Source organism: Amblyomma maculatum, chromosome 2, assembly GCF_055883805.1.
Source record: "Amblyomma maculatum isolate TAMU_Amacu chromosome 2, ASM5588380v1, whole genome shotgun sequence".
In the NCBI taxonomy this organism is placed as follows: Eukaryota; Metazoa; Arthropoda; class Arachnida; order Ixodida; family Ixodidae; genus Amblyomma; species Amblyomma maculatum.
Window position 1 is genome coordinate 9,053,496 of NC_139345.1, and position 12,206 is coordinate 9,065,701.

Sequence of the window (12,206 nt, forward strand, 5' to 3'; positions counted from 1 at the left end):
TCAGAGCTGCGTGAATGTCCAGGAGGACAAGGAGGGCGCTCGAATTTGCGTTTCCTTAGCTTATAGGTCATAAGGGCATCCTTGAGTTGTCAATGAAATGTTTCCACCATGTCATTTGCTGAGGGACGCATCTTTTCTACCATGGCCGCCTACCATGGTAAATCATCGTTTAGATGTGGCGTTGAGAGGGCGATGATCTCCACATGGTCCCCAGTCATAGTCTTTCTGTGACACCATGGGAAGTGGCGATGCCCAGTTTCTGAAGGAATGACGACACATTCAAGCATTGGCCGTGAATACGGGTGATGTTAATTGTTTATCTCTTTGAACGGAGATGTTGGGTCATTGCAACGGAGATCTGAGAGGCCGTTATGAGGCTGACCAGTGATCCCATGTCGGAAAGAAAACGAGCGTCAGTTATTTTGCCCGAAACATGGAATCGGCGGCACGTCCGTCCACCAGTATACCACTTACCGCCGCCGGCAGTCGGTTACGGCATTTCCCGATTAGAAGGATGGGTGGATGCCTTTTCGGGCGGAGCTAACAAAGGTATACGGTGGTGCCAGCACATCGCCAAGAGAGATATGTCTTGACGCGCGTAGGATGGTTGGCGTCCTGCGATCCCAAGGTGCATGGTTGGATGCCATGGCCGGAACCTCGACAGAGAAAGGCGTGACGAGGTGTGACAAGGGCAAAGTAGCCGGAGGCGGAGTGGTAAAAGCGCTAATGCTGGCGACCCCCTAATAGTCCACGAATCGGCCAGCGAGTTCGGCAAGTATGTCCGATGTCACATCACCTGTGGCCGCGAGCACGAGGACCGTTTCCTACAGGAAGCCCCGGAGAAGCAACTCACGCAGCAGCCTGCCGTCAGGGTTCCAAGCACCTGACGAATGCAGCGGAGGTACTGTGAAGGGTTGTCGTCTGCGCGTTCAGTAGCGGTCAGAATATGCTGGAGCCAGCTGCGCTAGAACGCTGACTCGCGGTCAATCATAGGCGCCTTCAATGGTTTCAATAGGTGGGCCTTATCATGCGAGATGATGATATCTGCTAATTCTTAAGCGCCCTCTTTTTATTTTATTTGAGTTTGCCTGCTATAACATTTGGTTTACTGCGCACTTACTATCACATTTCTGTTTTTCTTTTTTTATGTCTTGACAGTTTTAGAATGACGGCAAGGACATGAGATGGAAGAGTTTACCCTCCTGGCTGCTATGTACCGCAGGAGCCAAGCGAGGAGATTGTTGGGCCAAAATGGCGACATGCTTAGATGTTGGAACGTGGCCAGCGAAGAGCCCGCTAGGCCGGGCGCCGCCACCTCGGTAGGATGGACGGAATCGCGGGATCTGTCAAGGAGGGTTGAGGCTGCGCGTTCGATGCCAAGCTGCCAAATCAGTCGGATATAAGGTGAGGAAGTTGTTTCTCAACATATTTATTCGAAAGAAGGACATCTTTCATCAGTTCAGGGTGGTGGACTTAGTCCAGGGCGTCATTTGAGTGCGTGTCATCCGAGCCCTCAGTGCTAGCCTCTGCTGGGCATGCAGGCTCGAGTTGAAAAGTTGCTTTTTCCGAGTCCCAGTGGTGTCCAGGGGAAAGGGAATGATATTGGGATTCAAGGTGAATGGCTGTGTATGTGACATGGTTCATGGAGGCGGGGCTAATGAAAAAGGGGCAGGTATGAGTGAAGAGCAATAAGGGGGGAATTCTACATAGGTACATTTGTTGTCAGTGTAACCAAGCTAAAAAGAGTCACGAGATTTGAGGGGATGAGTCACAAGCCAAAGAGAATTTCTCAGAAGAGAAAGAAGAACCACGAGCTCTACGCCGCTCGCTCAGGTCTTTTCCTTCTTCAGAGAAATTCTCTTTAGCTTGTAAGAAATACAGTGCTTTGTAACAGCACATACATGCATGCAAGCAAGCATCTCTCAAATTTTGTCCTCAATAGATCGCAAAAATGCCTAAATAGCTGCTGTCAATTTTCACATTAGGGAGTATCGTAATCGTCCTTGGAATCTTTTGATTCGCCTGATTGACAGTGTGGAGATGAAATGTTGAGAGTAGCATTTGTGACAGCCAGCACGATGCTCTGGTTGACTACAAGCAGCCCGACTGGGCTGTCGCCGAGGACTGTCGGCCTGCACCTAAGCTGACCAGACAGAGCTCCGCTCTGGAGTAAACTGGTCTCTTTTTAGACAAAATAAAGTTTATTTCTCTATTTGGTTGATGGTGAATGCCCTATATGTACCGGATAGGAATCTGATCGGCCTGTAACACTTCCTTGACATCTGCTTTCTTAGGCAATTAGATAAATTTAGCACTTTTCCAGGTTTCCGGTACTTCCGGAAGTAAGTATAATGAAGAATGAAGGTAGCCTCCGCTGCCTTTTAGCCGTTTCCAAAGGATCGCAACAGCACTCGGCCATTAAACAGCAGCAATCGTCATGGATGACCCAGGCGAGACGGCTTGTGAACTGTCTGCATCTCAGAGGTTACGAAGACGACAGGCCGAATCCGATCATCCAGTGGACGTAGCTCGCCTTGATTCTGCCGCACACTGACGAAGCGAGGCGGGTCGAGCGAAACTTGCCGCAACTTTCGCTTTGGTTACTTAAGTTTAGCAGGGTTAAACCTTTAACAAATCTGCAATTATATCATTCACCCCAGCTGCTAATTTTCCCCTTTTCATAGTATCTATGTCTAATTCTTTCTTTACTTATGCGGAACGTCGGTGACTGCACAATTGCTGTTCTCGTTTTGATATATATATATATATATATATATATATATATATATATATATATATAGTCAGACGTGGTGAAGAAAAGAATGCATTGACGTTTCGGTCTCGGGATCGGCCTTCGACGGAAGAAACTATGCCACAGGCAGTGTCCTATATTTATACGCTAGGTCTATGTCAGTACTAATGACGATGACTATCTAATAATAAACAAAACGAATATAGGTAACACGTATGCAGTCACACATACGCCATGATGCAGATTACAACTCGTTCAAAATAACAAGAAAATAATAACACGTGGTGGAGCGACATTATAGAGAATCCATTCATCGAGTTAGCATACCAAGGCACGTGGCTAAACCGCGGACAAATGAGGAGGTCACAATACGTACACATAAAAAAATAAAGAGAGTGGGAGAGAGAAAGAGAGAGAGAGAGCGAGAACGGAGTAATAATATACCAGTCATTTCTCTGCTGATCATCGAAGTTGCAGAAATCAGAAATAATGTTACTTTGATAGACAACTTAGCTTTCCTGCGCTTTCGTTAGTACCGGATGACACCACCTTAAACTTGTGAATTGCCGGGAGGAGGGGAGGGGGGGGGGGGGGGGCATTAAATTCAAAATTGTTAAGCTCAAGTATAAGCCTCAACAGAGTACCTAATGTCGAGCAATCAACAGGCCTGTGAGGGCAGCGTTCATCATAAGCGTTCATTACAGACTGAATACCATTGCTATATGCGGTATATTTGTATAGAGTGAATTAAGTGACATCTAAGGTAAGAAGAAGCGAGCAAGGTGGGATATTAAGGCCTTTGATAACAGCTAGGAAATGAGTGGTAGCCTTTATGAAAGAAGAGAACTTGGCAGGAATTTTATTAATGAGGGAGTCAACGTAACACTTTCAGTGACCGTTCCAACACCAGAGAATATAGGTTGCCCTGGATTGTTCTTCTTATGAATTTTTGGTAATAAGTAAACTCTGCCGGCAATGTGATTGAGGGGAATCAGCGAGTTCACTATTTTATCAGTAATTTTGCCAGCCTTCAACAGTCCATCTAGGGTGTCAATGACTTCTGATTTGCATTGCGGTGTCAGATCAGAATCAAGGCGTTTATAAAACGTGTCATTTAGATGTAATCAGGCCCTCACTAATTTAACCGGACGTACGCGTATTCATAATAACAATGCCTCCCCCCCCCCCCCCCCCTATTGTTTGCCGGCTTTTTAACTATTTCCGCGGATGTCGCTAGATTTTTTCATTGCTGCCGATTCATCGCACGATAAATTGTGTCAGAAAGACACTTTATCCTTATATGCTCCTAATATGTGCTCCTGCATAACTTTCATATACATATCTAGTAATTTATTAGGTTGTACTGGAGTAGTTCCGTGCTCCGACGAGGACAATTCATTTTCTCTGTCATTGGCAACGGGACGGTCATGGAAATACTCTCGAAGTCTCAGGCTGCGTGCGAAATTTTCTAGGTCTTTTACAAGATTAAACTCATTATATCTACCTGATGCGGGGCAAAAGTGCAGCCTACTCAACAGGAGATTCCTTTCTGCACTGGAGATGCTAGCACTGGATAGATTGACAATAATGGCGGAGGGTGGCTGTCGCGGTTCATTTATGGTATCAGTTTTAGATGCGAAGAGAAACAGTCATGCAATATGCCTATGGGTGGAGATACATTATCCCGTTCAAATTTCTTTAGTTTTGCCTTTGTGATCTCTGCAGTCTTTTTTCTTTTCGGTTTCGTCCAATAGGACTAACTCACTTTTTTGAAGTATACAAGAGGAAACAAGTTGTTTTTCTTGATTTCGCGAAGATTTTGCTGTTAACCTATAATGGTCAGTGAAATACCCATTCGGTCGAGTGCTGCCTTATTTAAACCATTTGCCATCTATCTTTGTTACAGGCTGACATTTCAGAGGTTGCTGGCAGAGGTTGCTGGCTGCATAGCAGTTCTAAGGCCTTTTGGCACAGTCGAAGCATCTTTTTGCGCTTTTAGAGAGGTGGCATGCAGCTCCGAACGGATGCGTTTTTCAACTACTTTCCTAATTTTAAGGAGGTTTCTCGATATTGTCTAGTTCACATCACCGGGTGGTCAGTCTTTCTGCTGCGCTCATCAAGCTGATCCTTTGGTGGCCTTGCTGCGCAAAGGGTACCATCGCTCCGGGGTGTCGGTGGGGGGAACAGTCGGTAGCATGGGCGCCTCGTTGACTGATGCGGCTCGGTAAGAAGGGCTCCCGCCGCCACGCCGTCGGTTACGGCGTTGCTCCTTCGGTGGGCTGGGACCCTTACGAGGGCTGGTTCGGGATGTTGCTCTCTGGGGCAGAGGCGTCACGGGGAGATGCTGACGTTGAGGATTCAGGGTTGCAAGCTATGCCGGTTGGAAACCTGGGCCATTCGGACTGGTCTCGTCCAGTTGGATGGGCGGAGGGCTGGTAGCTAACGCAATTGCGCCACGGCATGGTCACGGAAGCAGTTTTCATGCAGAACAGTCGGATGTGGCTGGTCAGAATAGCAACACTTTCGAAACTAGGGCAAACCGTCGGCAGCAAGAATTCGGCTGGGAGGAAGTCATTCCAGCCCATGGTCAAGGTAGAAGACGAGCCTTGACCAGCGGCAGTACTCCCTCAGAAGGCTGTTCAAAAGGCACGCCTGTCTGTTGCAGTGGTACACCAAAGCTTCACTGCGATTTCGACGGCGGCGGTTTCCTGATCTTGGTAGGATGAGACTTACATATATTGGCTTAATATATATTCGGTCGTTCCTTTGAAATGAAGTCAAACAGGCTCCGGTCTCGAAGGTGGTATGACCTGTGCTCGAGGTGAGGTCGTTGGTTTGAACGTGCAGGATCAAGTTTCTTCCGACGAAGGCCGGTCCCGCGGCCGAAACGTCAATACATGCTTTTCTTCACCACGTCTGACTACTTCTTTTTGAACGTGTTCTCAACCAAGCCCAAAGAATCCCCCTTTTTTTGCATATACTTTTTTCATTTTGCCCATACATGTGCTTTGCTATTCGTTTAACTTTGACATCACACACGTACATTAGCAAACAGTCTCATGTTACCACGCTATGTGAAATGCCACCATATATATATGATAGTCATGTCTTAAAAAGCCGTACGAACGCATCTACATCGCATTGGGTAGCGTGCCTGTGTGAGTCCAAGAGTCCTGGAGTGTCCAATTCCCATTTCACTCTAGCCCAAATGAGCAAGCCGAATTGACAGCTTGCCGACACTGTCGTGTAGTCCGGCCTCGAGACGTCAACAACCCGATCTCATCACCTGCCAGAGGCATGCCCGTGATTTTTCATTTACATTGCCGACGGCGGATTTTCTGAAGAATGGCCACTTTAAATTCATGCCGCGCTATTATATGCACTGTGCAAGGATGAGCGATTGCAATCCAAGGTCGGATGGAGTAAGTTTGTGAGATCCTTTCCCGGAAGTCCACGTTCCGCTGGCGACGACCGCAGCCGCCCACGGTCGCCACCATCATCACCTTTCTCTCGTGCTGGCGTGTTACTCTGACCATATACGTGACGTTCGCTACACTCGAGTACGGAAATGCTGGGCTTGGCATAAGAGGAGGAGAAATGGGGTATTGCGGAAGGATGGAGCATATATGTTTACCTTACAACGCAGCATGGTTACATGGCGAGTTGCACAAGGAGGGTAATCATTGTGGCAGAGGCTCCGGTCAGTACTGAATAGGTAACTGACGATAAAGACATTATGCGTGATGAGGGAGCTTCAGAAAAGCTCGGAGTGTGGTGTAAGCCCACATGATATTTGATGGGTGGCATGGCCGACACTGATCGGCTGAATGGTCTAACAAGTCACGAGGCCACATAAGATAGTCAGATTGGTAAACTCGAGCAGCTCCTTTGGTAGCAGCATGATATGAGAATCGAAATGGGGGATGTTAGATCTCAGTCAGCACGCTCCCTTCAGACTACGCAGGCCCGTTCGTACGGTGTTATTACTTCTATTTAGTTATATGTCGGCTATATCGGCTGGTTGCAGTCAGTAGAGAGAGAGGGCGTGTTGCGGAACTGCAGCTGGTATACATTTATTAACGCTTTGTCAGGTTAACGTACTCGACATGCGTTCAAGTGCATTTCATATAAAAGAAAAGCCAATCATAACCAAGTTTAATAAACCTAAACAATAACAAAACGCGCTTACGCACATAATAAGTTATGACGTGGCAAAAACAAAGCTAAACGAAGGTCATGTTAAGATTGCTAAACAACGCTTCTGCATGTGTATCCGTGATTATAGGCAAGCAAACCGCCTCTTAACATTTTGTTGTTTAGTACGCCCTTTTCTCATGTTGCTTACATTTTCACAATCATGCGGAATCCAAGCAAAACGAGTAAGAAAAATGAAAATGCCTATGACACTCAGGTTGCATCGAATATTAGAATTTGCAAACATTCTCTCTTTAACATATAACAGGGTATTCAGCGCAATACAGACGCACATACAAGAAGGAGGACACCACGGGCGCTTACTGCAACTGTTTATTCAAGTGAAAGCAGCCGACATGTTAGCCTTCTTGGCTAATGCGCACGCGTACAAGGCATCGTGGGAAACAGCAGCAATCTTATTAAAGCAGGCTTGAGAGAAATGTTTGCTCAGCCTCATAAAAGAAAACCGACATGTCACTGACAAAGTACGCTAACCTGCCTTTTTGATATAAAAGCTTTTTAGAGTTTCACGAGCCGTGTGATGTTTACTTCTACCCAGAATTCTCACGTTGCGGAAACGGGGTATACAATACCTGGTATACTTGCACCAGCAAGCCCCACAAGGTAAAACAAGTCGCCCACCTTCACTGTTTTATGGCGGAAGCCTTTAATGGCTCATACTGTCGTTCGCAGAAGGTGTCACACTTTTCTTACGCGATACCACCGAAGATGACGGCCACCATAGGTGAAGTGGTGTCATCTAAGTTGGCGGGCACCCTAAGACCCACACTAGGTCATCTGTTGCAACCCAAGATGGCAACCAATAAACCCCCCCCTCCCCCTCACCCCCTGGGTGGCGCTAGTGTCGACCTAGGGGGCGGAGCTAGTGGGATGACATGACTCCGCTTATTGCTGCTGAAGTTAGCACTGGATTGAATTTGTGCGTTTTACAAGCTAAACATCGGGGTGTTCTCTGCAGTTTTGCTTTTTTGACGCATGCCATCATCACATATTTATATCTTGTGTCGTCGCTGTTGTTGCTTTAGTTTATTTACGCTGTTGACAGGATCCGCTAGTCTGCATGCCGCAACCCGGCACATGGTCTCATTCCTGCCCTAAAAATTACCTGAAGGAAGCTTAGTTAAACAAGTTGTCAAAGTGTCAGGAAGTGAGTGATGATTCTTGTGTGTGCAACGTGCGTTTCATCGAACAAGATTTCATCTATATGGAGTTGGAGAGTTCCGTGAGTTGCGGCCGAAAGGCGGGCCCTAACTAAAGTTTATGTTCTTGCACTTATCAATTGTGAAGCTAACGAAGTCTGATTGTTGGCAGGATAGACTATACCCAGACCAATGAATGTTCGTCCGAAAGTTGGGAGGCGTCAAATTTATTTTCAATGAAGGCATTCATGGCTGAATTAAACCAAATATTTATGTTGCCACGCACAGCGGTAAGCGTTGTGACTCGCCTTAGGCAACTTCAGCCGTAATTTCAAATGACCGAGAAAACAACCATGCATACCATGATCTGCTCACGTAAGGGTAAACAAAACTACGCAGGAAAACAAACACTACCCGAAGCTTGAGTGACAACGCTCGCGGTCAGTCTGCAAGGAGGAACACACCTCTGCACAGTTAGGTACTTTAAAATGTTTCTTAGCGCAATCCCCACTGTAAAATTTGACTAAGGATCAGCCGAATGGCGCCGCTTCTGCCGGCGCTGTGCGAAGTGCCCCTCGTCTGTCACCAGAGAACTCATTTCCTCTATCAGAGAAATATGATTGCCGAGCAAAGCAGCGACGTTGCGGGGCAGCGAGTAACTTCTCAAAATCACTGCAGTGATTTATGACCGCTAATTTCTGACTGGATCTGTTACATGTTCACTTTCCTTAACAAAAGCGACAACAACGCTGCAGGTGTGCAGCGTCGCAGCAGTAGTTCAAACTCGCCGGGCTACCCTTCGATAGCTCATGAAACTCTGTGAAATGCCTTCTTGCTGAATATAGTTGGCCTAATATATCAAATAGTCTCCAACAGGTCTAGACCGAAGTTTATATGAAAGAAATAAATACATGCAGCATTAACGCGCAACTAAACTGCCTAGGAAAGCATCACACAGCAGCAGTTCAACGCGCGTTGTCCCACCTGCGTCACGCGCCGCAGCCAAGAAGTGGTGCCACGGTATGTCCTTACGCCCAATATTCTTTCCTTTATCCCACAGAACCTGTGTTACTTCCTTCAAACCAACCTCATCACTTGCAGAACACGACGCAAGAGGATTTAGCGATTTAGCGTTGCATTACTGTGCTAGCACGGACGTGAGCCAAGAGAGAAAGCTTTGCGATGCGACAAGAAGCAGGAGTCCGCGCCCAGCGCGGAACTCCATGAAGCAGCGATAAGGCATCCAAAGAGGAAAGAGATGCAAGCATCAAGAACGATGATAAGCGTAGGCTCCGAGATTCGATTTGGGATCTCCAGTTTCTGCCGATGTGTGGCTGGATGCCAGCAAAGCTGCGAGACGGCAGCGGTGGTCACTGCGTGCCAAGGCAACGATGCGCGCGTACGCCTTCCTCCGCGCTGCGGCGCTGACTGCGGCGCTCACTGCGTACTGCGGTGCGGCTACTTCGGTGCTCTACCCGCGTGAGTCCGAGTCCCGAGAAGTGAAGCTCTTGGACGGAGTGTGGAACTTCCGGGCCTCCAGCGATTCTGACCCCGAGGAGGGCTTCCAAAAGAAATGGTTCCGACAGCCGTTGTCACTGGTGAGTATATATCAACCCATGCGTCGCACTGTCATTATTGCAGTGGGAGCGGCGTGGGAGAATGTTAGTGGAAATAAGCAACAGGGCCAGGAATAGTTTTTCTTGTCATAATACCTGCAGTTAACTCTTCGGGTTATTCTAAGTAGCTACTGCTACCACCCCGTTTCAAAGGGGACGTATATTCCATCCATCCATCCATCCGTCCGGTACTATACCCTGAAACGGAACGTTTCGGACAAAGAAGAAAACGAGTTAACGTTATGGAAATTGGGAGCTGTACTGGATTCATTCCCGAAGCGGCTGCCGAGTCAATCGTTTGGTGACTGCCGACCTCTCTTGCTTTCCGTGACTGTCTCGAGAAACACGTGCACAGCTTGAGTTTACAAAGACAGGGTTTAAAGACGACAATAAAGGCGTGTTACCACTAGCCCAATCCCCAGCACTTCTATTACCTATGATGTATACTCACTTCGCGAGTAGTTCAACTTGTACTCGAGCGAAGCAAGCCACTAATTCAGGTGTTGGAGTCAAGGAATACCGATACAACTCAATTTCGGACTACCAAATGCCGCATTAGCGTTGTTGTGCCTAGCTTATGGTATCTGTGATGTTAAGAGAAGGTTCCCTCCGCTGCGATACCACCAAAATCCGGGCAGGTCTATGGAAACCGAAATGCTGTGCATGAAGATGGTTACCAATTATGCCAAAAAGGGAACATAAAATGTCCATGGCCAACTTGTCTGAATAAAATGTTTCATGTCCCAAAATTGGCCAAGACTCTTCACTGCCAATAATTACTGATTGTCAAAAAAGTGCAGATTCCTGAATATTTTCTTCGGAACTCTGATTTTTCCCCACTTATCATCTTAAATATAGCTCTAATTTTTACCCTCCGATTAAAAAATGAAAGAATAAATTATCACATCTTGTACAATTTCCCCCCCCCCCCCCGCCCCTCCACGAAGGAAAAAATAGCGAACTTAAGAATTTTACCAAGAAAAACTCGATTTATCTCCTATTATCAACTTCAAAATAGCGCCAAATGTTTGCCGGAAACAATAAAACCAGAAAGCGAGCAACCCTTAAGCAACACTGTGCCTTAAGCTTGTCACTATATGCGAACAGTGACGAAACAAAGTATTTTCTAACCATCCCGCTCAACCTTGTCGTCGCACATGTAGACAAGAAGATGTGCTCAATGTACGCTTGAGTGGTATGTATGGTACACATGAGCAATTGAGTGGTAATAGCGCACACCATGCCTCCTGAATCTTACAAGAGTTGTCCGGAAATGAATTCTCTCCAACAACCCTCCCCTTCCTTCTCCGCTTATCTCAGCGTCTATCGGACGGTAGTGTGAAATAATACATTTGTTCCTGCCTGCAGTGAATCGATACGTCAAGAATGAAACACAATCGAAGTGCTAGATACTATAGTAATGTCATTGTACACGCGCACGTTCAAGTTGGAGGAGAATACGTAGCGATCGATATCATTCTTCTTAAGGACGTTTGGCGATAGCAGAAGACTTGTTTGAGAGGCTAGCTCCTATCCTACACTGTGCTAACAACGTCGAGTGTGAAAAACCGGTACATAGATCTATTCACAAGAAATAATGAGGATTATGCGGAATTATCACTGGATTAAGTACAACGACCAAAAGGGCCAGAGCAAAAGCGAAGCGTTAGAGCAGGGCTGCAAACTTTCACATGTGGCCAGTAGGTGGAAATAACTGCATAAAGGTAGCAAAATCTTGAAGCGGTCTCACTCAGTTCATCAATTACATGCTTGTTTTGATATCGTGCTTTATAATAAGCGCATAGGTGACGCGTGTTTCTCCATCCAATGAATTCGAAGGATATAGGTATAAAGCTCTTAATTGTAAGCTTACGCACGTTGCATGTATAATTTAGCAAACAATAACGGTATTCAGGAGATATTACAGAGTTAGTATATAGACCTAGCCATGATCCGCTACCGTGGTCTGGTTCGTGATGTTCCTATGGCCCTGCGGGGCCCACATCTTTAGCTGCGCAGATATGTGTATAGCAATCCTGGCGCAATCGAATAATGGTAACGTTTAGCGGATCGGGCTCCTCAAAATCGCTTCGGTTACGGAGGACTCTGCCTCTTTACCCGCCTATCCGCTCCTCTTGTAGTACACAAGTGCCCCTCACCCTTTCTCTTCCTCTTGGTAGGCTCGTATGACCCGTGCTTTGCAGGTGGATTACGGAATGTAACGCCTCTTTTCACAGGCTTTCAGTCCCGGTCTAGAACAAAGATTTCAAAGCAGGAGTAAATTTAATGGCTCCGTTATCACCTCTCTTTGCTCGCAGATATTTTCTTTTTCGTTCGGCTGTCCGTCAGCCCGCACCGCAAAGAAAATTAGAAGGTGGCTATCTCCAGCTGGGCCATTATCTCTGCCACGTGTGAACATATGCGAAAGGAAAGGTTGAAATAATAGGCGGCCCTCGTCCCACCATGTAAACATTCTTTCTTAAT

The 12,206-nt window shown here is 46.7% G+C and overlaps 1 protein-coding gene across 1 annotated transcript in view; it reads left to right on the forward strand.

Annotated features, from left to right (window-relative positions):
• The first annotated feature begins 9,496 nt into the window (after positions 1-9,496).
• LOC146197902 (beta-glucuronidase-like) overlaps positions 9,497-12,206 on the forward strand; it is a 30,828-nt gene continuing 28,118 nt past the window's right edge. The window contains exon 1 of the mRNA XM_084593173.1: positions 9,497-9,704. Coding sequence (XP_084449299.1) covers positions 9,498-9,704 — 207 coding nt within the window. The 5' untranslated portion in view covers position 9,497. The remainder of the gene's footprint in view (positions 9,705-12,206) is intronic.